The following is a 26,902-nucleotide window of genomic DNA, read 5'->3' on the forward strand; positions in this document are numbered from 1 at the left end:
ACTGTGGGCAAACAATACCCAGGGACCCACCACATCAATTTTCCTCAACCAGATTTCAGTAGCAAGGGAGTGGGAAAGGAGGGTTTGGGTCAGTGCTTTCTGTACTGCAGGTAACTTTCTTTTCCCACCCTCTCAACATTTCAAGTCCCCCCATAAAACATCAGTGACTTTCTCTTCCAATAGCCACACCCCAGAGCTGCATACCTGACCGAGAAGGAAGGACATGGAAATCTAACGTTCTTCAATCTCCATTTCCTTTGTATGGTTTTGGGTTAAGTTCCTTCTGGCCCTGGCAGTGGGCCTCGTGAATGGGAGAGATGGGTAAGGTGACCGGAGGGTGTGGAGTTGCGTGGCCTGTTGCTAGGGGTATGTCTGTCTTCCCCTACCTGGCTTTACAAGTATGGCAGGTGGACGCTGGAGCTCTCCACCCATGGCTCTTTTATGTGACAACATGGAAAGAACATTAAAGGTTGATGTCTAAGTTTGTCATCCAGTACTCTGACATCTGATGACATAGAGTGAATCAAGGCTGTCCTTCCAGAGAAGGGTTGTAGAGGGCAGCAGAGCACTAGATGTTCTGTGCTTTGGATGGAGTATTATGGTAGATAGAAAGATGAATGTTCTAACCCCCAGTGATGTCAGATCCTAGCTGCTGCTCTGACAGCAAGTCCCAGCTGCCATTGCTGGTCAGAAACATACTAATTGTTCTGGGCAGAGCTTTGGGAACAGACATCTCTCCTTCGTGGAGGCTTGTAAGTAAGCTGGAGCCTTTCAGTCAGCTGTAAGAAAAGGGTGGGGTTTGCTGCAGAGACATTCTCCCTGCTGCCAGAGACAAAGGGATCTGAACTGGTCTGTTGTAGCACACCTTCAATGTATTGCCACAACGCGATAGAGATTGGAGCCTCTAACTGCCTTAGAGAGAGAGAGGGAGGAATAATTCCGTCTTGCCATACTTCCTCTGACCCTGTTGCTATCATTCTGAGTCTCATTGGGGCAGAGATTGATAATCGGGCTAAAAAACCCCAATTGTGTGCAGAGGCAGGGGATAAAATGTCCACTAACCCTGCCCAGTTCATCTCACTGCTGTCCTGGAAGCTGCTCTCCAAAGGCAAAAGTGGGGGAGTAGCCTACTGCATTGCCTACCAGTGCAGAACTGAAGCAGCAGAGCACAGGCCATCGACCTGGCTGTATAAGGCACCTGCCCCATACTTCCACCTTTTCATGTTCTCTGTATGTATGTTTATCTTCTAGCTGTATGTTCCAGTCTATGCAGCCGATAAAGTAGGCTGTAGCCCACGAAAGCTTATTCTTAAATAAATGGGTTAGTCTCTAAGGTGCCACAAGTACTCCTGGTGTTTTTGCGGATACAGACTAACACGGCTGCTACTCTGAAACCTGCCCCATAGAGATGCATGTTGCTCTCAACTCCCCTGCCTGAGTGTCTGATTGGTACTAGGGGGCTGCTGCTGCATACACTGAATTTCTGACTGCCTGAGCCTAGTGTCCCTTTGGAAAGGTGGATGCTGGCTCTACCTTTTTACTTGCCAGGACCATCACCTGAAGCTGCAGAGAGAGGGGACATTTGCCACAGCGTTAATGGAAGTGTAGGCAGGAAGCAGCTGGGAGTGCATGTGGAATCATGAGCTGTTCAGAGGAAGGTGCGGGGTTGCACCCAGCTGCTACTTCCCAGAGTGCCCCACAACGCCTTGGGCGTGCTTAACATGTCATTTTCCTTGCATCATTTTTACTTTAAAGAGACAGGTCTAAGTATGTTCAGACGGTACAGACTCCAACCCAAGACATTCAGTACACTGCCATTTATCCATGTATCCCAAACGGTTGGGTAACCAGGCAGTCAGATACATGGAAGGGCTATTAACTGACAGAGGGCTACATGAGGGATGCACTGTGGATTTGGATAACTAGAATTTGGGGATCAAGGGAATTAGGATAATTGGACGTGTGCTGTATTTCCTTTTCCTTTCTTGTTTTTTCTTAATTCTGATGGAAACTTTGTATTTATTTTATTTTATTTTATTTTATTTATTTATTTTGCAGGTTCCCCTGCCACGTTTGCAAACTAAGAGGTGCAACTGGTGAAACTGACTATGCACATAAGGGAAAAGGGATGTCACTGTAGAACAGAAGGCCCTGATTTTTCAACTGGATGTGGGTGGGTAGAGCCCTCTGCCAGCTGCAGCACAGAGCACCAATCACTTCTCTGGGGCTCCACATATAGGGTGACCAGATCGCAAGTATGAAAAATCAGGACAGAGTGTGGAGGAGGGTAATAGGCACCTATATAAGAAAAATCCCCAAATATTGGGACTGTCCCTATAAAATCAGGACATCTAGTCACCCTATCTGCATGGGCTCAGGGGTCCACCCATGGGGATCTGCTTTAAGGGGGAGGGGGGAAGTGCTTTCTGACAAGCCCCTATCTGCCAATGAGCTCCACTGCAATGGCCCCGTGTCCACAGGTAGCCCAGTGCAGGACCAGGGCCACAGGTGCATTTCTCTAGCTAGCAGCCTGTTCCATTGAGATTGGGCCCTGCCGGCTCCATCCCTGTTGAATTCTGCTGCAAGCTGGAGAGAGACACAAGGGATCCAAGCGCCTCAGTGGGCCGGGTGGCTGACCTGCGGCGGGAGCGAACCGGGCTCTCCTAATGCAGGCACGGCAATGCGTTTGCTCTCGGAGCGCGGTCCCTTTAAGAAGACCCCTCCGCAGGCTCCGGGGCTAGTGCACCATGGGATCAGCCGCACGGAGCGGCGTGGGGGCTGGGCTGCCTTGCCCACACATTGCAGCGCAGCCTTTGGCAGGAGAAGCGAGACGTACCGAGGCCCCGTGCTCAGCCTGCTGGGGTGGGGCCGCTCCCCCTTTGCCGGGGAGCAGCGTGGCTGGCGATGATTTGATTGCACGCGCTGTATTTTTGCATTCTCTTTCTTTTGCTAGGTGCAGCCTCCTGCTCCCCTCCATCATCCATGATGGCTGAGCCGCAGCCGGTGCCCTGTGCAATGCGGCTCCTTTCAGCTATCGCTATAGGGGTGCTACTGGCAGGTCCCTCCTCGGCTGCAGCAGGGGATGCCCCTGGCAAAATAGGTAGGCGCTGCTCCTTCTCACTGGAGAATGGAAGAGAGTCACTGAGATCACGACAATAGAAAAGATGAATGGGGAGAGGAGGTCAGCCAGCCAGCCACTGATCAGAAGAGACCAAGGAGTGGCAGAGTTTATGAATCTGCAGATTGCGGGGGCTAAGAGGCATTGGCAATGCTGGGGGCGGGGGGCAGAACCCAGCCTTGGAAGAGCAGCCGCTGCTGAAGGCCAGGATTCAGGGGCATCAGCAGGAGCAACAAAGGCTGCTATGATCAGGGTGGTGAAGCATTGCAGAGCTGTGGCCTTCAGTGCTGGCCTGTCCAGGGAGGGGGTGCAGCCATTGGTTTAGTTTGACTTCTGTATGGAGGGGGCAGCTCCAGCCAGGCCAATGGGGGGTGGGGGAATTCTGCGCTTGCCTGAGGCTTGCAATTTGGAGTGGGGGTAATGCTCTCTATGCCCCACCCAAACTATGTCCATGGATATAGCTGGGCAGGACTGGGGTGTGTGGGTGAAGCTGTGGTAGCAGCGTTGCCTGCCCAGCTCTCCGCTGTGCTGTGCTTGGTTCCAGGCAGCACATCCTGAATCCACTCCTTTCACCTGGGGGGTAAAAGAAGAAATAACTCAGAGTATTCCAGTTCTCAGGGGGCTAGGTGCCACGGACCTGGTGAGCCGGGTTTGCTTAGTGCCCTTGTGCTTGTGGCAAAACTAGCCCTCTAGCTGTCAGGAGATTGGGACTGATCTGCTGAGTGTGCCCCAGGCAGATGACCTGTGACATATGCTCGTGTGTATGTCTGTTCCCCTCCTTTCCCAGCTCAGGGCTGGTTTGTAGAATGGGTCCAGTCAGTTGTTTAGCTGAATTAGTCTCTAGATAGGAGAGGCCCTCGGGCTGCTGATGGCTTGTGCTGATGCTGCTCTGTCACACTTGAGTGCGTCTGGCATTTGGTAACGGACCCCTCTGACCATTGCTGTCCCCTCACATGGAGTTTCCCTCATCTATCCCCATCACTCAGGTTCCTCGGCCCTTCCCAGGTCTGGGACCAATTTTATTTTGATCCCAGCCTTCTTGCTGGCTCACTAGGAGCTGAGTACCTTAGGGTTGCTGCCTGGGGAGTCCTAGCCAATGCTCAAGCCCATTCCAGGGTCTCACATTACAGAGGCTGTGCTTTCTTGATCTGATGTGGTGTGTGGGGATAGTCCATGCTTTGGGGCCCCCTCTGTACAAACTGCGTCTCCCTGCGAAAGCAGCCTCCTGCAGATCTGCTACTCCGCTCTGTTGTGGCCGTGGTGAAAGCTGCGGGTACGTTTGTTGTATCTAACAGGTCTATTTCCCTTGCTTCCCCACTGGCAGCCGTGGTGGGCGCCGGGATAGGTGGCTCAGCAGTGGCCTACTTCCTGCAGCAGCACTTTGGACCACACGTGCAGCTGGACGTATACGAGAAGGGCAGTGAGGGGGGCCGACTGGCCACCATCATCGTCAACAAGCAGCAGTACGAATGCGGTGGTGCCTCTATCCACTCACTCAGCCTGCACATGCAGGACTTCGTCAAGCTCCTGGGTGAGTGCTGCCTCTCCCCTCTGGTGCACACGGGGAGTGGGTGGGAACCCCTCTGTCCTTGTCCCTTCCTTGGAGCTTGGGAAGAGAAGGTACTCGGTGCTGACCCTGCTCCTCAGGAGAAACCTTCTGCTCCAGCCTGCAGGGCTGGGGTGTTTGCAACACAAATTCCCCTCTTCTCCAGACAGCTAGGCCTCCGCCTAGTTTAGGGGCCAATCATGAGTGCGGTGAGGATGGGAGGCTCAGCATCGCCAAACCCACCAGGCTGATGTGACATCCCAACGTGATGATCTGAATCCCCTTCAGAAAGGGCCGGTGTCATCGGCACTCCTGCTCCCTGACCGCTCGACCCAAGGCGGGGCATAGATAGACCCTGGCTTGAGCTGTGTCCCTCATTCTGAGCTAGAGGGCCAGGGAGTTGCAGGGTTGGAGAGTGGCCAACAGCCTGCCCTCTGTGTTTGTTCCACTCGATCCCTATCACTCCCTCATCCTGAGGGACATCACAGGGCTCAGGCCTGGGATAGCAGAGGGGCACGACCAGGGCCCTGTGAGACTTGGGCTTGGAGAAGCAGGGGCTGTGGGGTCAGGATCAAGGAGCTATTGCAGTGGACCTGATAGAAGCCAGTCTTTGGGTGCAGCATCAGTGAGAGTAATGCTTGAGGAGCAGGAGTTTCTGTCACTGTGGCTAAGAGTCATGATCTGTTTTCTGTTCAGCCAACCCAGAAGCAGTGTGTGCCCCGAATTCATGGCATCTCTCTAACAGGTCGTGTCTGTCCAGGGAACCTGGGTCCTAAAGAGCTCACAGAGTTTCATATTGTGCATGTCATTAGGGTTGAGCCCATCCAGATTTCTAGTTCTCCGAGTTTGGGGCTGTTAGGACCCAGGGTTTGGTTCGGCTCATGGTAGAGAGAAGAGCCGGTGACACTTCGCCCCATCCCTGCTCCACACGCAGGGGCGTTTTGCTGTGGGCTCGCCAGCACTTGGGCCCATCAGCAGCATCAGTGTATACAGCGAAGGCTTGTTGTCACATATGCCCCCCCCCCACCCCCCATGCTCTAGATGGCTGACTTAGCTTCTCTCTCTGTCACCCTCTGCAGGCCTGAAGCACCGACGAGAGGTGGCAGGGAAGAGCGCCATCTTCAGTGGGGAGCAGTTTGTCCTGGAGGAGACGGACTGGTACCTGCTGAACCTCTTCCGGCTCTGGTGGCATTATGGAATCAGCTTCCTGCGCCTGCAGATGTGGGTGGAGGAGGTGATGGAGAAGTTCATGAGGTATGGGATGGCTTGGTAGCATCAGTGCTTCTGAGAGGGGAGAGAGTGGGTGTGGCCTTACGCTCTCAGCCCTAGGCTGGGTGCTATGCCCGATTCCCCCAGGGGACTCTGTCACCAGGTGGCCAAGCTGAGAGAGGGCAAGTTAGCCCTCCAGGCTCAGTACAGGGGCCGGGATGGGTGTGTGTGCTGCTCCTGACTCCGTTTCTACTCACCTCCTGCAGGATCTATAAGTACCAGGCACATGGCTATGCCTTCTCCAACCTGGAGGAGCTCCTGCGCTCGCTGGGTGGCGAAACCTTCGTCAACATGACGCAGCGCTCTGTGGCCGAGTCCCTGCTGGAGGTGGGCATCACACAGCGCTTCATTGACGACGTCATCGCAGCCGTCCTGCGCTCCAGCTATGGCCAGTCAGTGCTCATGCCTGCCTTCGCAGGTGAGGCCCGACTGGTCATGCCAGTGCCCTGCAATGGCCTCAAGAGCCTCCTTGGAGCCAGCAGCTGGTGCTGCTCAGTGGACCCGGGGACGCTCTGACATTGGGACATCTGAAGCCAAAGACAAGCATGTATCTCCACTGGGAGCAGGCGTCCTGGGGAAATGCCTCCCTTCCACAAATGGAGTCTAATCCCCACTGTTCCTTTTCGCAGGGGCCATGTCGCTGGCAGGGGCTCAGGGCAATGCATGGGCTGTGGAAGGCGGCAACAAGCTGGTGTGTTCGGGTTTGCTGAAGCTAACTAAGGCCAACGTGATCCAGGCCAGGGTGACAGGTGTCTCTCTGCACAGCTCAGGTGAGCCAGCTGGGCCTCCTGGCTCCTGCCTTCGCGGGGGGTGGGGAGGGGAAGTTGACACTGGGGACTGTATATCTGCCAATGGGGCAGGAGCTGAGTCTGTAGGGCTAGGGGCCTCAGTGGGTTAGGGGTATCTTTAGGACTAGTGCATTTCCCTCTTGCCTTTGGATTGAGGGGCACAAGCAGAGCAGTGGGGGGAGCAGAGAGCAGAAAATAGCAGATCTGCTGGTAGGGTGCAGAGGGCTGAGAGGCCCCAGATTTCCTTCTCCTCTGCCATCCCACAGCCCTCTGCCTTTGCCGTTTCCCCCTGCTCTGCCCATTTGCGTCTGTTAGGTTTGGGTGGATGCCTTCTTCCTGTGCTGTCATGGTATCATAAAGCATTGATGTGAGGGTGCCTGGGATGAGTCACGCTGAGAATGCCACACACCACAGGGCAGACTGCAAGAAACAGGGCAGACACTCCCCAAAACTGGTGGTTTATTCTACGGCTGTCAAGCGATTTAAAAAAATTAATCGCACTGTTAAGCAATAATAGAATGCCATTTATTTAAGTATTTTTGGATATTTTTCTACATTTTCAAATATATTGACTTCAATTACAACACAGAATACAAAGTGTACAGTGCTCACTTTATATTTATTTTTATTACAAATATTTGCACTATAAAAAACAAAAGAGATAGTATATTTCAATTCATCACTGCATTAATATAAATATTGTAGTGCAATCTCTTTACCTCATTCCTGTCGGATTTGGGAAAGCACGTCAGATGCTTAAACCTTGGGTCATGTGCTGTATCTATCCGTAGAAATCTCACAACCTTCTTTGCGTTTTGTCAAATCTGCTGTGAAAGCGTTCTTAAAACAAACATGTGCTGGGTCATTATCCAAGACTGCTATAACATGAAATATATGGCAGAATGTGGGTAAAACAGAACGGGAGACATTCAGTTCTCCCCCAAGAGTTCAGTCACAAATTTAATTAACACATTTTTTTTTAATGAGCAATATCAACATGGAAGCATGTCCTCTGGAATGGTGGCCGAAGTATTAAGAGGCATATGAATGTTTAGCATATCTGGCATGTAAATACATTGCAATGCCAGCTACAAAAGTGCTGTGCAAACACTTGTTCTAACTTTCAGGTGACATTGTAAATAAGGAGCAGGCAGCAGTATATCCTGTAAATGTAAACAAACTTATTTGTCTTAGTAATTGGCTGAACAAGAAGTAGGACTGAGTGGACTTGTAGGCTCTAAAGTTTTACATTGTTTTGTTTTTGAGTGCAGTTATGTAACAAAAAAATCTACATTTGTAAGTTACACTTTCGTGATAAAGAGATTGCCCTACAGTACTCATATGAGGTGAATGGCTGTGGCTGGACAGGTCTGTGGCGAGGGAGAGATGTGAAATGGGAGGCTGCAGTGCAGACCTCTCACACCAGAGGGTGCAGTGAGGCTAGCATGTGGCTCCAAAGCTCTGTGCTGAAATAGTGGAGAGCTCTGGCATCTCTGTGGCAGCCGGCGTTTCTCCAGTCCCTGGGGAGGGAGACTGTTGCTCCATCCCCGTCTGCTGCCACGGGAAAGAGAATGTTTATTGATCAGCTGCAGTTTGTCTCCTTTGCTCAGGGACCCTGTGTTGCCCAATAGGTCTGCCAGGTGACTCCCCAGGACTGGAATGGGGACATGGGGGAGGTGGGGTGTTGCAGTTTAATAGTGAGATACAGTGGGAGTCGGGAGGGGGAGGGCGCTGGACTGGAATAGCAGGGAGCTGCAGGTCAGCACTGAGGTGCATTGGCAGAGCTGAAATGGGCTGCAGGTCAGGATGTAGAGCAGGGAGCGTGCCCAATGCTTTGCCTGGCTTGTGCCTGGCTTGCTTGTGCTCTCAGTGCTCCCATCTTCCTGAGCGGTGAACCCAATGCTGTTGGCAAATGATGCTCTGGGCCCTGGGCTGGTGGCTGTACTGAGTCTCCGTGCTGTCCCTTTGCAGACGGGAAAGCCCTGTACCAGGTGCGCTACGAGGATGATGAAGGCCAAGGTTCGGCCTTTTACGACATGGTGGTTATCGCTACGCCACTGCATTCTGGCAGGAGCAACATCACCTTTGAGAACTTTGACCCCCCCATCACTGACTTCCCAGGCTCCTTCCATCCCATCATCACCTCCGTTGTCCATGGCTACCTCAACTCCTCCTACTTTGGCTTCCCTGACCCCAAGCTCTTCCCCTTTGCTAGCATCCTCACCACTGACTCCCCTCACCTCTTCTTCAAAGCTATGGACAACATCTGCCCCGTCAATATCTCAGGCGCCTTCCGGCGCAAGCAGCCCCAGGAGGCTGCCATCTGGCGAGTCCTCTCCCAGCAGCCCCTGGACAAGCAGCAGCTGAAGACCCTCTTCCGCTCCTACTATTCAGTCCAGGTGACGGAATGGCAGGCTTATCCCCACTATGACTCCACCAAGAGCATCCCGCCCATCATCCTCCACGACAACCTCTTCTACCTCAACGGTGTGGAATGGGTGGCCAGCTCCATGGAAATGGCTGCCGTGGCAGCTAAGAATGTGGCGCTCCTGGCATACAACCGGTGGTACCAGGACCTGGAGAAGATTGACCAGAAGGACTTGATGCAAAAGGTGAAAACTGAACTGTGACACGAGGGGGGCTGCTGGGGAGCTGGCCTGGAGCCTCTTCATTTACTAGCCTGCTGAGGATTTATTGTTGGGGGAGAGACCACTGGATTTCTGGATGAGAGGAGGGGAGGGTCTGACCAATGAGTTCCTTGTATGTTGTTGCCTTCAGTAACACCGCCCCTGCACCACCCTGTGGCGCTAATGCCAGGTGCCTGCTATAGGCATCAATGCTCAGGCTTCCTCCCTACCCAGCCAGCACCAGGGAGGGGTGAGGAGGGAACCTAAGCTCATTGCCTGGGAACTGCCAGCCAGGACCCATTTCAGATCCTAAGTTGGGCTGGGGCTGTGCATCCTTAACAATGGCCAGTGCTGAGGATGGGGTGGGATGTGCAAATCCATTCCCTGGTCACTTATCATCTGGGGCTCGAGCGAGGGATCCCATGAGACTTTCAAGGGGTGAGACCTGATGATGGCAAGAGCAGATGGGGCCTAAAATATATGGCCACGTGCCTTGGGCTCTTACCCATATGGGGCCACGTACTGTGGGCACAGATCCAGAGGTGGATATGGACCTTCGAGTATGACCTACCTGGCAAGACCCAGCTATCTTATAGAGCACTGCTGAGTCTAGGCAACTGCCTGTCCACAGCATTTCCTGGGCAGGACTCCCCTGGCTCGCAGTGCAGTTGGACTCCTTGCTCTAGCTGCCGGGGTTGTCCTCAGTCCTTGCAAGGCCAGCGCTGGACCCAACACTCAGGTCTTGGCAGGTATGTGGTTCTCCAGCTGCGACCAGGTCTGTGCTTTGTATGACTAGTGGGTCCCTCTCAGCTTCTCACCCAGAGCTGCTCTTGCTTTGTTAACCAGGCCCATCAGCTCCCCTCTAAATGCAGGCAGGGCAGGGGCTGGGGGGAGCTGCCAGCTAGAGGGGCCGACGCTGCAGCAGCCACAAGGCCCGCTCACCTCTCTAGAAGCATGACCTACAAACCCCTTTCCCAGCACTAACCTTGACCCCTTTGGGCCTTGCTAGGCTCTCTAAGCCCATGCGTTGGGGACAGACTGAACGCACACTCAGGAAGCGCTGTAGTGGCTGGCGGTCCTTGGCAGGTTCCCTGGGGCAGAGGGATTGATGCTCGGTTTAAGACGGGTTTTCAACCTTTCTTGAATCATGTCCCCTGAATCTTAAAAAAAAAAAAAAAAAAAAAAAAAAAACCAACAGAGTAATCTAGAGGGAACTGGGGCCATTAATACATTGATTCCAATAAAGGGGTTTCTGCTTGTAGTAAATCAGTGCTTTGATCTGCTGTCCAACTGTGCAAAGACTAGAAAACCTTTTAAAAGCATGTCCCTTAATATCCACCCAGTGTTCAGGGCAGTATTTCTCAGTTTCAGCATTGAAGACCCTGTATGCTCTGTCACAACACGCACTGAATTGACCCGGATGCCGCTCTTTCAGACAGGAATGGCTGGGTCGGACGTCAGTGCTTGGCGTTGTGACCCCATGAGTGAGGGGAAAAGGCTGGCAGTGCCGCCTAGAAAGTTAGATGTGCGGTGCCCCCTGGCTGAGAGCTGCTTGTGAGCTGAGTGAAAGCTCTCCTTGCGGAGGCCACATGGCTCTGGGAAGTCTCACCCACCAGCCCACGGCGGCCCTGTGGCCCCGATGAGTTGAGACTGCTCTGCTGGCTGGCTGGATAGGCCCTGTGGTAACAGAGATGGAAACTAGTCAGCAGCATCCCCAATGGAGAGGGGCTGAGGAATAGTTTTGGGGGAAGAGTTCAGTTTTTTGGGACTAGAAGAAAAGGATTAGCACCCCCTTCTGGCTCCCTGAGGAATGGCCAGCCCCACTGTGGGAGGGTGGCCTGTGAGCTGGGGCTGGTGTGCCAGAGGAGAAGTAGATGCCAAGGAGCCAGGTTTGTTTGGCTGAGGAGCGGTGCCAGCAAATTATGGTGAGGGATGCTCTCTATTGTCAGTCTCCAGCGCTGTCTCTGAACTGCAGAGCAGAGCAGGTAACCTGCCAACCACAGCTCCAGCAGGGCCAAGGCACGAGGGGTCCTGCCTCTCTTCTGACCTTCCCCATTAAAGCTCCCAGGCTGTTTGGGCTGGTGGCTTGCTTGCTGTACCCAGAGGAGCTGGGCTGGCTCTGGGGGGGACAGTGACTGAGGTGGGGATGGGGTGATGGCCATCACCTCTTCCTTGCGGGAGAAATACTTTCCTCAGTAGAAACAGGGAACTAGTTCTCTGTACCAAGACTGCCTGGCCCAGGGCACTGGCCAAGCCTTCCCACCTCTTTGCCTGTTTCCCCATGTGTACAATAGGTACCGCAATACCAGTGGAGAGGCCGAGTTGGTCAGTGTCTGTGAAGGGCTGTGGCGCTGCTGAAGGTTACCCCAGCTCAGGCTCATCATGCAGATGCTGCCACTTTAACCAGGGCCAGCCAGATTTTGTCTGTTTTTCAGTATCCCTCCCTGAACAGCAGGGGTGGGGTAGCTGCAGGAGACCCTGTGTTCTTTGAGGGGGCAGTAGCAGGGCCTGGTGCCATTGTTCTGTTGATGGATGCTGCAGAGGGCGTTGGAGAGGCTAGCATGGGGACATGGGCTCTGATCAGCCTGGAGAGGAGGGATTTGCAGTCTTGTCTAGTGCCCAAAGACCAGCCAGGAACCAGCCCCTTCCCTGTGCTGCCTGGCTCTGTACATGAACCAGGCTTACCTGGGGTGAGAGGCCAATGCTGTGACCCCCTTCCACTCCCAGCTGTCTTCTGACCCCATCCTCGACCTCTCCTGCCCTGCTCCTGGGGGCTAGTATGCTCCATGTATGGCTGGACATGGCAGCCTTCTCCAGGGGGTCCTGACCCTCCCCAAGGGGTGATTTCTACGGTGGGCTTCCCACTCGTTAGCACACACTGCCCTTGGAAGGCAGCAAAAGCCCTTAGGCCCTTGGCACCCAGCCAGGCTTCCTGCTCCAACCCGGACCCTGCTATCGGGTGTTCCAGTGGGGCCAGGCCCCCTCCCAGTGGCACTGAGATAAGGCAAGTTCCTCAGCTGGGTGCAGCCCTACAGGGGTGGCAGGGGCCAGGGAGCCTGGAATTTCAGAGACAGCATCTGCTGCTGGGGCTTAGGTTCAGCAGACATGCCCCCTCCCCAATGATCAGCTGCTGGCAGTGGCCCACAGCAGCCCTGGCTTGTGCTCTCACCAACACCTGGCAGGTCAGAGAGTTGTGGAATCAGCTGCAGTGCATTGTACTCCCATCAAATACAACCCCCGCCCTCCCCTGCAGACCTGAGGTGGGTGCAGGGCTAGCCTGGCCACAGACTGGATCTCCTGAGCTGGTGCTGCTGGGAGCTATAGGGGGAAATCAGGCCAGGAGCAGCTGCCTCTCCTGGCCTCTGCATGAGGTGGTTCGGGACCTGCCCATGAAATGTTGCCTCTCTTCTGGTCATGCTGCCTGGTTGTGAGAAGGGGCAGCCCCTTGGGCTCGGTGGACCAGTTAGCCTGAATGGCAGTGCGGCAATGCAAGTGTGCGGACGGGAGCCCAGAACTGAGCGGCTGCTGAGCAAGGGAAGCAGGTGACAGGCGGCAGCCAATGGGGCTGAAGTGCTGTCTTGAGGGGCACGGGGAGTGGGAGTGGCAGTTGCCATTCACAGCTCCCAAGCCTTGCAGAAGTGGAGCCCTGCATGGCAAACATCCCCATCTTCCCCCCGCCCCTCCCCCACATTCTTCTGCTTGAGGAGCTAGCTTGGGGCGAGGGGGTTGCAGGATGGCTTTCCTTCCAGGGCCCAGCTGCAGAGCTGGCACAGCACACGTGGCACCCCAAAGAGCAGGGCCTTACAGCAGTTGCTCATGCTGGAGGCCAGCTAGGGATATGTGGATGCAAAAACCATCTCTAGTCCAAGCAGCTGCCTCCTTGCTTCAGATTTCCCCCCCACACACACACACACACACTGTGCTTGTGCGTTGACCACCCCTCGCGAGAGAGGCTTGGTGGGCACTGGCTGGGGCCCTTGCCAAATGGATCCAGCAAGAGGAGGACGCTGGTCAGACGAGAGCTGGTGTCCATACACGGAGGCTGGGGGTTTGGTGCTGCCAGCATGGAATGAGGGTGAGAGGACCCTCTTGTCCTCAGAAGATGCAGGTGCAGCCCACGGCAATGGTCTCCATGACCATCTTGTACTCCTTGTGGCACCTCTTCTTCTTCTTCTTCTTGTGGGTCTTGGTTCCTGAGCCCTCAGGGGGGTGGCACAGGAGCCGGCGGACGGGCAGCTTGCTGTAGATAGGGATGCTGACGATGGTGCGGTCCTCCTGCATTGTGAAGGGGTTGATGCAGCCGGTGCAGAGGCACTGAGCCTCTGGGATGTCTGCTGGGATCCGCATTGCATCATGGTTTATACTAGGGAAGAGGGAGAGCGTGAGGCTGACGGAGCCTGTAGGGGAAAGCAGGGACACGGGCGGGAGTGCAGGCCACTTGCACACAGAGGCGCCTTGGACGAGTGTGTGTGTGTGAGCGGGAAGTGCCTGTACACAGGGAAGGGGGAATACGTGCCGCAGTAACACGTGTAGAAATGAGCCTGCACCAGGCTCTGCCTGTGCATGGGGAGATGCCCATGCATGAACCAGTGGGCACTCATGTTGGAATGCCCACACATGGAGGAATGGGGTCATATAGGGCAATGGACACATGGATGCTCAGGGATGCAGATCACTCACTCAGTGCAATCACTGCCCAATGGAACAGCATCCATAGGGGTTCTCCACTTGGTTAGTGCCCATTAGGTTCCCTTCACAGTAGAGCCTTGTTCCTTTGTGGTGCTGGTGAGAGCCCTACCCTGGGAGTGCCAGTCCCCAGGGGCACTTTGCCCTGCAGCCTCACCTGTAGGTCCACGGAGACAGACTCCTCTTATTGGACCTCCAGAGCCTCAGGTTGACCTGACACTTGCTGTCGGCTGGCTCCGAGCTGTTCCGCAGCTGGCTCACCATCTCCTGGATGCTCTGTTCGTAATCCTCCAGCAGGGTGTAGGAGCTGTCTGCTGCTGAGATCATGGCGTTCCTCTTCAGCATGGGGTCAGGACCGGGTGTCTGGGCCTCCGGCAGCTGGACCTCATCCCTACCCACTCCTTTCCTCTTTCCTTTCGCTTCCTTGCTATGGTCCTTGGGTTCGGTGGTAGCAGCCCACGTGAAGGAGACAGAGAGAGCGCAGAAGAGAAGCTGAGAAGGAAGCCAGGACAAGGCGTGACTCTCCAGGCACGGGCCAGCACTGGGAATACTTCCAGCCAGCCCATACTGGGCTGGCACTGGGGCCCAGGGATGTTATGTTCAAAGGGAACAATATTCTATCATAGGAATCGCCAACCCTACCAGGGCTGGAACATCCCAGAGGGGCATCAGTGCAGGGCAGTATGGGGTCCGGTGGTAAAAACAGGCCAGGACAGCAGGACTCCTGTGTTCCCTTCCTGAGTGCCACGGCCTTGTTGGGTGACCCTGAGTGAGGCCACCATGGTTATAGAGGGTCTCTACACAAACATCCCACATACAGATGGAATACAAGCTGTCAGGAACAGTATCCCTGATGATGCCACAGCACAACTGGTGGTTGAGCTCTGTGCCTTTATCCTCACACACAACTATTTCAAATTTGACAACAATATATATCTCCAGATCAGTGGCACTGCTATGGGCGCCCGCATGGCCCCACAATATGCCAATATTTTTATGGCCGACCTGGAACAACGCTTCCTCAGCTCTAGTCCACTCACGCCCCTTCTCTACCTATGCTACATTGATGACATCTTCATCATCTGGACCCATGGGAAGGAGGCTCTGGAAAAATTCCACCACGATTTCAACAGCTTCCACCCCACCATCAACCTCAGCTTAGACCAATCTACATGGGAGGTCCACTTCCTAGACACCACAGTGCAAATAAGTGATGGTCACATTAACACCACCCTATACCGACAACCTACCGACCGCTATGCCTACCTTCATGCCTCCAGCTTCCATCCTGGGCACACCACACGATCCATTGTCTACAGCCAAGCACTGAGGTACAACCGCATCTGCTCTAGCCCCTCAGACAGAGACCAGCACCTACAAAATCTCCACCAAGCATTCTCAAAACTACAATACCCACACGAGGAAATAAGGAAACGGATCAAAAGAGCCAGACATGTACCCAGAAGCCTCCTACTGCAAGACAAACCCAAGAAAGAAACCAACAGGACTCCACTGGCCATCGCATACAGTCCCTAGCTAAAACCCCTGCAATGCATCATCAGGGATCTACAATCCATCCTGGACAATGATCCCACACTTCCACAGGCCTTGGGTGGCAGGCCAGTCCTCACCTACAGACAGCCTGCCAACCTGAAGCATATTCTCACCAGTAACTGCACATCGCACCATAGGAACTCTAGCTCAGGGACCAATCCATGCAACAAACCTCGATGCCAACTCTGCCTACATATCTACACTAGTGACACCATCACAGGACCTATCCAGATCAGCCACACCATCACTGGTTCATTCATCTGCACATCCACCAATGTAATGTACGCCATCATATGCCAGCAATGCCCCTCTGCTATGTACATCGGCCAAACTGGACAGTCGCTACGGAAAAGGAGAAATGGACACAAATCAGACATTAGGAATGGCAATATACAAAAACCTGTAGGAGAACACTTCAACCTCCCTGGCCACACTATAGCAGACCTTAAGGTGGCCATCCTGCAGCAAAAAAACTTCAGGACCAGACTTCAAAGAGAAACTGCTGAGCTTCAGTTCATCTGCACATTAGACACCCTCAGCTCAGGATTAAACAAAGACTGTGAATGGCTTGCCAACTACAAAACCAGTTTCTCCTCCCTTGGTTTTCACACCTCAACTGCTAGAAGAGGGCCTCATCCTCCCTGACTGAACTAACCTCATTATCTCTAGCTTGCTTCTTGCTTGCATATTTATACCTGCCCCTGGAAATTTCCACTACATGCATCCGACGAAGTGGATATTCACCCACGAAAGCTCATGCTCCAAAACGTCTGTTAGTCTATAAGGTGCCACAGGATTCTTTGCTGCCTTTACAGATCCAAACTAACACGGCTACCCCTCTGCTACTCAACCTCTCTGTGCTTCAGTAAAGGGGGCAAATTAGACAGATTCTCCTTTGTAACCGGCTCGCAGGCGGGGATTCCAGCAATGATCGTGTCTGGGGGGAGATTGCCCTGTGGAATCTAAGCTCCTGGGGGTGGTGTTTCCTGTAAGATGGTAACCTCATGTGCCCCCTATGCTGGCTGGGTACATGGGGCAGCTGACTGGCTCAGCCTTGCTCCTGATTACCAGCAGCTGGCAGCGTTTCCAGCATGCTAGTGGGGAGAGCACCACGATGGCAGTTCCAGAGCTAGGTTGGCTAAATAGCTGCTTGTTGCAAGTGCCCTGAGTGTTGAAATGATGGAGGGGGGAGACTGTTTGCAGAAAGTCAGGACAAACTCCCTAGTGAGCTGGACAGGCTGGGGGGAGGGGACTAGCCCTCATGTCAGGTCGGTTTACTAATGGGATTGAAAAGGTTTCTCTCTGTTTTTCCTCTAAGGCCAATGCAAACAGAGCTTTGGTCTGTTTGTTTCCTTAGCCACCGTTTGCAGGACTGGCATGGCAGAAACCTGGAGGAGGAAATGATTACGGAGAGACAGCGGCCAGTCTAGCTTCCCTGGTGAAATGCAAAAGGGTAAATTCACCATGGCAAGTCAGTGGTGAACACCTGCCATGCTAAAGACTGGTAGTGACACAGGGATGTGTGGTGCACATCTGCAATTCCCACCCTCATGCCACCTCTAGCGGGCCGCTTGTCCTCATAAAAAGTGGGGAGGGGGATTCTGGGTGTTGTACCTGCAGGGGCTATGGCAGAATATTACATCAACTCAGCTGGATGACTCAAGAGTGTGAAGGATCCACAGCCAGATTGATGTAGTTGAACGATAGCTACCCCTTGAGGGGGCAGTGGATTTGCTGCTGTGCCTGGAGAACCCCTCCCACTGCTTCAGCACACGTCTACGCTGAAGCGTTGTGCCGCTGCGATGTTCTGAGGGGAGGCTTGGCCTGGGATACGCTGACGCTCTGGAGCCACTGGTGCAAACTCTGATAGGGACAGCGCCCCCACCCCCGGAGAGGCTGCCTGACCTCTCATCTCTCACAGGTAGATCAAGTGAGCTGTGTGCAGCTTCCTATCTCTTCACTGCTAGCCCCCCAGCCCGTTTGTTGTGTATGGGTGTTCTAGCCATGCTAGGAAAAGGTATTTCCATTCCCCCTGCGCCTTGAATAAAATGCACTTCCCCTCCCCAGCTTACTGCTGTGCTTTGGGTGGACTATTTGTCCCCCACCCCAGAGGTGGCTGCATTGCTGTAGGGAATCTGCATGTGTGTAGGGCTTGCAGACCGTTAAAAGTGCGTTGGAGTAGACATACTGAATAATCATTAGGCAAACCCTCCTGGATTTCCTTCCTCACCCCCATGACCTCTTGTGTCTCCTCCCTAGCACTCCATTCTGTGGTTGTTCCTTGTGGTGTCAAGGGAGTGCCAGAGTACCTGAGCCCCCAGGAACTGGGCTACTGAGGTACCTGCCTTGTGTCCTAAAAAGATGCCGTTCTCCTGGCACAGTACATGACCTGAGTTGTCTCTCCTCTGTCTAGTGTGAGCCAGTGCTTTACCCTTTGGCCATTCACCTCTGCTCCCTCCCTTCCTGTCTCTGGCCCAGTCACAGTGCAGGGCTCTCTGGCAATGTATCTCACGCTTCTCCCTGCAGGAACCTGCTCCATCCTTAAAGGGCAGGGCAAGCTTCCCAACAGCAAACAAAGCCACCATTTCTACATATAGTCTCCAGTTGCAACTGGACACAGGAGTCGTCTTCACTCCCTGTCCTAAACTCGTGGGTTGTGACATTGTGCCCAGATAAACAGCTGCCATGCCCCACCTCAGAGGTGGCTGCATTTCATTGCTGGGTGCCATGATTCCTACATGTGTCTTAGCTTGCAGAGTGCTTGGGATCCTTGGGGCTGAAAGGAGCTCTCTAAATGCAAGTCATTTCTCTAGGCAGGAGCTATCACGTTGGCCTCTTTGCACTGGACTCTCTGCAGCCCACAGGCTCTGTGGCTGTTTTGTCCCAGCTATGCCAGGCGTGGGGAGCAATAACTCATCCAGGCAGAGCGCCTGTTTCCAAAGCAAACAAACCCAACCAGCCCTTAATAAACAGAGCTTAAATAAAAAGCACCAAGTTTAGTGAAAACAGCCCAGGCACCTACCAGGGATGGAGCCCAGTCCATGGCAGAGGGCGACTCGGAGAATCCTTGCCGCAGTGTGACGGGAACAGGGTGAACCAGGCGATTTAAAAAGGAAAGCACCAGCCCCTAATCTCTGCAGTGCCTGGGGGTGGGTCTGGCAGCACAATGAGCTTTCCCCAGGTGCCAGCATGGATGTTGACAGAGGGACAATTGCTGGTGTTGTCTGGTGCTGCAGGCAGAACGTGGGCTCCTCATGGCCCACGTGCACTTTGCTGATGGCCTGAGCTTACGGGCTGTGTTTGCTTAAATACCTGCTACCCAGCACCGGGGCAGGCTGAAGGCAAAGTCCCCTGGGAGAACTTTGGAAAGGGTAGATGTGCCATGCAGACAAGCTGTGGTGTGCTTTGTGCAGGCTGGGTAGGGCAGTGGCAGGAACACAGGGCTGGGAGCAGGTGCCCTGAGTTCTAGTCGTGGCTCTGGACACTGCAGTCATGCCCCCACTTCCCAGGATGTGGAGGCTCCTCTCTAGGCCAAGGGTTTGGATTCAGATGATGAGAAGCTGTTCGGTGGCCTGTGTGAGACATTGAGGAGGTCACAGCTCAGTCCCTGGTGCATAGGATGCTACCCCCAGCTAATGGCACAGTATATGCCCTAAAGAGACAGGCCTGGAGTGATGGCTCCTGGTGCATGACTTGGCCAGCCAGCTGTTTTCTTCCTCTGATGAGCTGAGGTCTCAGAGCACCCTCAGTGTTCCTGCCTAGAGGTACGGTGCCCCCTGGGCTGACTGATGAGCGGTGCAGAGAGCTGGCTCCAGGCCTTCCAGCCTTGCCAGCTCAGGTCAGTTGAGACAGAGAAGTGGCTAGGTGATGTTATTGTTCGTTTCCACCACACATATCAGTGGCTTCTCTGAAACCCTCTTTGCCCTTCCCCCAGGGCTTTGCAGACAATGGAGTGGATGCACCCAAAGAAATGCAGGTCTTTGTAGGGCACAGCAGAAGCCTGCCTGTGCACCCGGCAGAGGGGCTGGTTTTGGAGCTGCTGGTAAGCAGCAGCCATGCGGTGCTCTGGACCATCCTGGCTGTGGCAGCACACAAACACACACACTCATGGTGCATAAGGGCTGGGGCCCTCTAGAGTTGTGCCAGTCTGTTTGCAGGGGGACAAGCAAGACAGAAGTGGGGCCCCCGGGGGCCTCAGGCCAGAGAGTAAGGAAAGCTGCCCTGTATCTTCCTCGGTGAGTTTAACGCTGGATGCTGATTGATAAATGTATAATGCTAACCACAGGGAGCTGGAGCACCCCCTTGGCTGCGTGACCCAGTGAGAAATCTTCACAGCCCTTTTCAGGAGGAACTGGCTTGGTTGGTTGTGTGTTTGTCACAGAGTCACCGGGCAATGCTCTGGAACTGCTCCCCACCAAGCCAGTCAGGACTTTGGGGAGCCTCCTCTCCCTTGGAGCAGACTTGTTCAGGGCAAGAAGCTCACACAGCTTCACCTCCTGGATCTCTCCTTGGAGCATTTAGCATCCTCTGCCCCTCCGTGCGCTTCCCACAGCGAGTCCACCCCAGCGGGGTCCTGGGGAAGCCACCGGGTTCTGCACCCCCACTTTGCAGTCAGATGTGACTCTCAGCCAGCCAGTAAAACAGAGGTTTATTCGATGACAGGAACAGGGTCTAAAACAGAGCTTGTAGATACAGCGAACCGGACCCCTCGGCTGGGTCCATTCTGGGGGGCAGTGAGCCAGACCCCCAGGTCTGCCCTCCACCCTTGACCCCAGCCAGCTCCAGACTAACAACCCCTCCCAGCCCCTCCTCTCTGCTCAGCCCCTTTCCCGGGCCAGGAGGTCACCTGATCCCTTTGTCTCCAACACCTTCAGCTGGCACCTTTGCAGAGGAGGGGCCCAGGCCATCAGTTGCTAGGAGACAGAGTGCCAGGCATTTAGGTGCACTGGCCCTTTGCTCTGCCAGATACTTAAGAACTGCCATGGGGACACTGAGGCACCAACACAGTATTCAGAGCAAACATTAAGAACATTCCCAGTTCGTCACAGTGTTCATGACAATTGAATCAGTCTATGCACTGTGCTCTGTCGTGTAGTGCAGCGTGGCCAGGAGTCCCTTCCACCATGGCTCCCGCCAGGCCAGGAATTAGGGTTTGAATATGTACCCTGGGCTGGGGCAGGCTCTCTTTCCCTCTATGAGCCTGGATCTGGTTTCCAGCAGAGCTACTGCTGTGTGCAGTTGTCATGTCTGGGTTTTGCCACACGATGGTGTTGTCCTAAAGCCAAATGGTATGGCACCCGCTGGCGATCATCTCCAGCCCTCTCCCTCAGACTAGTGTGGATGCTGGAGAGCAGAGGTGGGCTTCTTCTCTGTCCCTTGGGGTTTCCCTTCCCCCTCCTTTGCTTCTCACCCACACCCCTAATGATAAGCAAGAGCTGATGTGCCTCAAGCACCTTTCACCCAGCACTTCCCCAACTCCAAGTGGACCTGAGCAGAACTGGGCCCCGTCACTTTGCTGCAGACCTGAACTGCTTCAAACCTTGTAGCAACTGCAGGGCTGGGACCCCGCTAGCCTGCTCCCAAAACACAGGCTGCAGCCTTTGGGCTACAAGGGACTTGCCCAGCATGGCCAGCCCCAAGCATTCAAGGAGTCAGGAGATTTTATCAAAACAACACGTCCTTCTTCTTCTTTGCCTTCCAGTTCCTGAGCTGCACTCGGGTCACGTGTTCAAGCTTTCTCTGTACCCATGAGGGCTAGAGCCAGCCAGGGCACTGCTGTATAGTCCTCTCTTATTGCAAGGCACACAAGAGCAGAGGGGATTGTTAGTTAATAGAGAGCTGGGTCCCATATCAAATGCCCCCAAACACTAGAGTCTGAACTCAGATCAGAGCCAGACTTCGTAGCAGGCCCCTTTGGCTCTAACGGGCTGAGACAGATGCCTGAACCCAAACACTGCTCAGTCTGGTGCGCTGCGAAATCGGGGGCTCAAACCCTTATCTAGCTCAAAGGCTGGCAGCTGTTCTGGTCATCAGCTGGTGACGTGTCAGCCAGGTGTTAGCACTAGGTATCTACCAATAGGGGATGCTGCAGGAAGGTCACCGAGGAAACGGTCCCCGGGGCTGTAGCACATTCAGGGATATGGCTTCAGGTACATCCTGTCTCTTAACATCCGGATGCTTGTGGGACTAGCCCCTAGAAAGGCTTCAGCATATGATCCCAGATCTCCTGCCACCATCCCTGTCCCAGACCGCTTGAGGAGGAGATGTTTGAATGGGCCCCACCAGAGTCCAGGAGGGGCCCACCGCTGGCACCTTGGGATCACATTGGGGCAGAGGCTCCTCGCCCCACTGCCCAGGGCATGTCCCTACAGCAGTCCCAGAGCCTGCAGCCATTCTGCGGTCATCTGTGCCTTGGGAATACTTGGGATGCTTTTGCAGCGGCAGCAGTCTGGATTGTATCAACACTTGGAAATGCTGTTTACACATGAGAGAGGCTCAGAGGCATCTGCACTGGGAGCCAATTACCCGGTTTTGATCTTTTTTGGTGAAAAGGAAATGAGGGCTTTTCAGACATGGCCAAATTTGATAAGCTGGGCTGGTGGTTTCTCCCACTCTCCTTAAAGAAGAAAAGGGACCATTTCGCCTGGCCACGGCCAAAGCTTAGCTCTGCGGGAGGGACCACTCTCCAGCCAGGGCTTCGTCTTTGGCACTTCTGGGCTGGGTTGGCTGCTGCTATCTGCACCTGAGCGAGCGAGAACAGCAGTGTAGAGGAATGGGCCAAGTGGAGCTGTAAGCAGGTGAACCTCAGGTGGAGTCATGACTGCTTATCCCAGGACCAAATTTGGCCCAGAGTCTGCAGGGAAAAGTGGTGGAAACCCCAGGGTGATGTTTAAAAGGCATGGGTGAGGGTGCAGCAGGGCTGAGCCAAGCCCCAGCAAGGAGATGGGCTGGATGGACTCACAGGGCTGCTCCACTACTGCATTCTAGGAGGAAACCCACTTCTGTCATGCGGCGTCACTGCCCTACAGCCCTACGACCAGAGCAAAGAGGCCATGGCCAGGGAGAACTCAGCTTTGCAAAGTTCTGCTGAGACCTGCCATAGCCCGCTGCCCACTCAGTGTTCTGGAGGTGCCACCAGGCTCCTGGCAGTTACTCTCCCAGGCTGTGCTTAGCTGCCGTTGTCCTGCCGCACACTCCGTCGCTCCAAGTCATGCTAGGAACTGCCAGACTGGGTCAGACCTGAGGTCCATCTAGCCCAGTATCCTGTCTCCAAGAGCAGATAGCACCAGCTGCCTCAGAGAAGCAAATGTAGAGAGGGTGGTTATGGGGTAATATACCCCCCTGGAAAGTTTCCTTCTACCCAATAGTTAGAGATCAGTGTGTGCCCCAACATTGAGGAGTAAGATCCCGGCCAAAGCTCTTGTTTTACATAATCTTGTCCCCATCATCTCCCACTACTGTGTTTTCTTAGTTGCCACCCATTCCTATTGACTTTCCATGTGCCCTACCCCAGCCTGTGGAAAAGCTGATGCTGCCTTTGAGGTTCCCTTGGAAATCAGATAAACTAGGGGTCCCATGGAAATCAGCTAAAATGACCCTTCTGAAAACAAAGAACCAACCTCAAGAATTTTAAAGAAGAAAGAGGAGAGGTGAAGAAAGAAAGTCAAGTGTGCGTCTCCCATCCTGTAACCCAATTGCATATTGCATGTGCTATTTGTCGCTTAATTTAATGACAGTCCAGGGTGAGATCCACATCTGGGTTCTAGTTCTGTAGAAAGGATTTGTTTCAGGTCTGTGATTAACAAACTAATAATTTCACACACACATTGTGCTTTTTCTCCTGAAGGATCCCAAAGCACTTTACAAATGGTGTCCAAAGGAATCACTTGCCCCCACTACCATGCAGCCGTTCCCTAGGGTGGGATGCAGCAGCCATTTTCCATCAGTAATAGCCATTTTGAGGAGGGGAAGTGAGGAATAACTTGAAGCTGCAGGTGACAATTTTAGGGAGGTGGGATGTAAATGTGGTAGCTGGGCTTTGCCCAGGGCACTAGGGTTTCCACTCCAGCTCATGCACAAAACACCTTGGCCTTTTCCCCTGCCCCTTGCTAGTTAGTGAGTTCTGAAGACAGCCTAGCCTGAGAGGATATGTGACAATGGAAAGGTAAAACTCACCATCCCTCAAGGCTAGGGAGGGGCCCAAATCAGCCCCCCCACCCGCAGGTCTGAACATCCTATAACTCTGGGAACATGCAGATCCAAATTTCTTCTCAGGTCTGTCTTCTGAGCTGGGCCCAGCCTCCTCTGCTCAGCCTCACAGGGTAGCAAAAGCCTTGACCCTGCTAGGAAAGGGAAACTCTGCCTCAGATGACTCCACCAATAGTGGGTGGCATGGTGGCTTTGGCCTTTGGGGACGCTCTGTTCTAGCTGGAGGGTTCACCCAAAGGCGAAAGTGCTGACACTCTGCAGACTAGAGGTACCTTTATGGGACCATAGCTGGTGCAGTGGCGGGGAAGGCGTAGAGCTATGGCCAACCCAGGAGGAGGCAGATGGCATTGGTGAGACCGGCCAGTGCCCACCAGGCAGCAGGATGATTAGTATTAGTGAGGAAGGCCCAGATTTTCAGAACTGCATGGGCAAAAATACTTGGGTGTAATTTGTATGTGCAGTTATGTGCACAGTGTCTGTGGCGCACACATGCACCAACTGAGAATCCATAGGCAGTTAATGCAGCTCTGCATGCAGAGACCATAGTTACACATGCCGGTCTAAGATTCCACCATTAAATCTCAGTCAGTGGGAGTAGGAAGCATAGGTGCTGGAACTACAGTTGCTGGGGGTGCTGCCGCACCCCCAGGCTTGAAGTGGTTTTCATCATATACAGGGTTACAGTTTGGTTCAATGGCTCCCAGCACCCCCACTATACAAATTGTTCCAGCGCACCTGGTAGGAAGGCAAGATACCATTGTGATGACTGATTGGGAAGGAACTGGCCAGGGTGTTCCTGAGAAAAGCGTGTAAGCTGTAGGTGTGAAGTCTCAGGAGAACTGGACTTCAGAGAGCAGCTGGACATAGATTGGGTGGAGATACTTGTGGGGTGGTCATTTTGCAGGGGGCTGTGGAAAGAGAGGATCTGAATCCAGCTGCCTCCCAATCTGAACGGGCCATTCACGCCAAAGGAGCCCAAAGTGCTATGCACCCAGTGCACAGAAACATATGTGGTATCCCTAGGCTCTGTTTGCCAGAAGCTGGGAATGGGCGACAGGGTCACTTGATGATGACCTGTTCTGTTCACTCCCTCTGGGGCATCTGGCACTGGTCACTATTGGAAGACAGGATACTGGGCTAGATGGACCTTTGGTCTGACCCAGTATGGCTGCTCTTATGTTCTTACTCATGCTTTGGGGATGAGAGGATCAGCCAGTGCACCAGCTTTAGCCAGGCAATCACGGCGCACCCTCCCTCCCCACCCTTGGGAGACGTGCTGGGATCGTTCGTGCCCACAGCAAGGAGACAGGACCTTGTGTTCTTTGAGACCCTCCAACAGTAAACTGCAATTGTCTCCTCTGTTTTGGCAAACTGAAGGCTCAGTCAGTCCCCTATGGGCTTTGAACTTGTAATTGCAGCTTAAAGGACTAAATGGGGGGGGAAGGAGCAAACCTCCCAGTGCACAAGAAGAGAAATGCAAGAGGGCTAACAGACAAGGTGCCTAGCCTTGCTCTCACCTATACCAGTGCAAGGCAGTTGAAGCCAAGGGGTCTGCATGGCAGGAGCTGAGAGGCCCCTGCATCTGCTCCTTGAATAACATTTTCCATCCATCAGACCCACATGTGTTTCATCTAACAGCAGCATCCACTGAAGCGAATCCCACTCCATGAAAGGAGCAGCCGGCTGGGTGGGGAGGCAGAAGACCTGGGGCACTGCAGAGACTTTTTCAGCTGTCCCAGTCATTGCCTGAGCATCCTCCCCCAGCAGGTACTAGCTGGCCTAGCCTTGGGGCTCTTTGCTCAAGTCCATATTTGCACAAACTGCTGCTTGATGTGCTAGCACTCGCGAGAAGCCCTGGCCAAAAGAGCTTATTTTAAGCTTGTTGGACAAGAACATTGTTTGGTGGGAATTAAACTCCCTGTTCTCAAAAAAGGGAAAAAGGCAAAGCGCTTAATTCTGCCGACTCCTTGAGTTACATAAACACAGAGACATGTCCCGTCTGGAGGGGGAACCAGGAATTTGTTACTGGCACTTGGTGGAGGTCAGTGCCCTCTCTATGCCCTCCCCATGGCATTCGTCAGTGCAACGGGGTAGGGGTTCACGTCCCGTTGCCTACAGTGCATTCCCCAGTGATTCCCACCCACAACAGGAAGGCTTTTCTCATGCGATTTCCATTGGATTTGAGTATCGCTTTATCTTTGGCCTTAATGTTGTTGCTGTTTAGTTAATGCACAAACTTCGAGTAGCAGAGCTTTAAACAGACTGTAGTTGCTGAGTGTCTGATGCCCTTTTAAGGAGATAGCGTGCCTAGCAACTAGCACAGGGGGCTTGGGTTCCAGGACTCCTGGGTTCCCGTTCTGGCACTGCCACTAACTTGCTGTATGATCTTGGCTTAATTAGTAAACCTCACTGTGGTCTAATTTGCTTCTGTGCAGTTGGGATGTTACTGCTTCTGCCTATCTGGAACTTTGGCTTATTTCACAGGAGAGATGTGAGGTTTTACCTCATGCTTATGAATGTTTTTAAATTGCCTTGAGATCCTTGGACAAAAGACACTAGATAACAGCCAAGTTGAGAGCCATCCTATGGGGCGAGGCGAAATGCACCATCTCTGTTCTGCTTCAAACTTCCTCTAACCCCCTCAGATCTCAGCCCTGACCCATTCCAGCGCACGCCCGGCAATGCAGTCCCACAGGCCCAGGGGAGGAGGCTTTCAGAACCCAAGGAAGAAAAATGATCTCCGTTGTCAATAAACAGCATGTCAGCAGAGCAGGGCCAATGGCGCCAGGGCTTCCAGCACATCCTGCCGCCACTGCTCCAGTGCATTTATCACCAGGGCAGAGTTTACAGCACGTCGCCTGTTACGAGTTCCAGATGCGCAGGTTTCCCACTGCACTCGCTTTGTTCTGCCTCTTTGTTTCCTCCTCTTGGTGCGTTTTGAAACCGAGCACCTGGTGGAAAAAACCTGCTTGGACTCCTGTTCCTAGATCACCCTAGCAGCTTCCTTCCTCCTTCCCACAGTCCTCCCTCCCCCCGGCTGTGAGCAGCTGCCAAGGAAAGACTGTCCACCTAGGCTTAGGATCATGGGTTTCATACCCTTCCCATT

The 26,902-nt window shown here is 53.7% G+C and overlaps 2 protein-coding genes across 2 annotated transcripts; one reads left to right on the plus strand and one right to left on the minus strand.

The window, feature by feature from the left end:
- Nucleotides 1–2,053: 2,053 nt before the first annotated feature.
- Nucleotides 2,054–11,603, plus strand: PCYOX1L (prenylcysteine oxidase 1 like). The gene is made up of 7 exons (XM_050962904.1): nucleotides 2,054–2,177; nucleotides 2,954–3,100; nucleotides 4,443–4,649; nucleotides 5,744–5,918; nucleotides 6,140–6,351; nucleotides 6,563–6,703; nucleotides 8,693–11,603. The coding sequence occupies exons 1-7, from the start codon at nucleotides 2,168–2,170 to the stop codon at nucleotides 9,349–9,351; spliced, it is 1,551 nt and encodes a 516-aa protein (XP_050818861.1). The 5' UTR covers nucleotides 2,054–2,167; the 3' UTR covers nucleotides 9,352–11,603.
- A 353-nt stretch (nucleotides 11,604–11,956) lies between these two features.
- On the minus strand, nucleotides 11,957–18,672 carry IL17B (interleukin 17B). The gene is made up of 3 exons (XM_050962858.1): nucleotides 18,611–18,672; nucleotides 14,192–14,526; nucleotides 11,957–13,711 (listed from the first exon to the last, which is right to left on the minus strand). Exons 1-3 carry the CDS (start codon nucleotides 18,629–18,631, stop codon nucleotides 13,444–13,446), a joined length of 624 nt encoding a protein of 207 aa, XP_050818815.1. The 5' UTR covers nucleotides 18,632–18,672; the 3' UTR covers nucleotides 11,957–13,443.
- Between the last annotated feature and the right edge of the window lie 8,230 nt (nucleotides 18,673–26,902).

Source organism: Gopherus flavomarginatus, chromosome 7 (assembly GCF_025201925.1).
Source record: "Gopherus flavomarginatus isolate rGopFla2 chromosome 7, rGopFla2.mat.asm, whole genome shotgun sequence".
Taxonomy (NCBI): domain Eukaryota; kingdom Metazoa; phylum Chordata; order Testudines; family Testudinidae; genus Gopherus; species Gopherus flavomarginatus.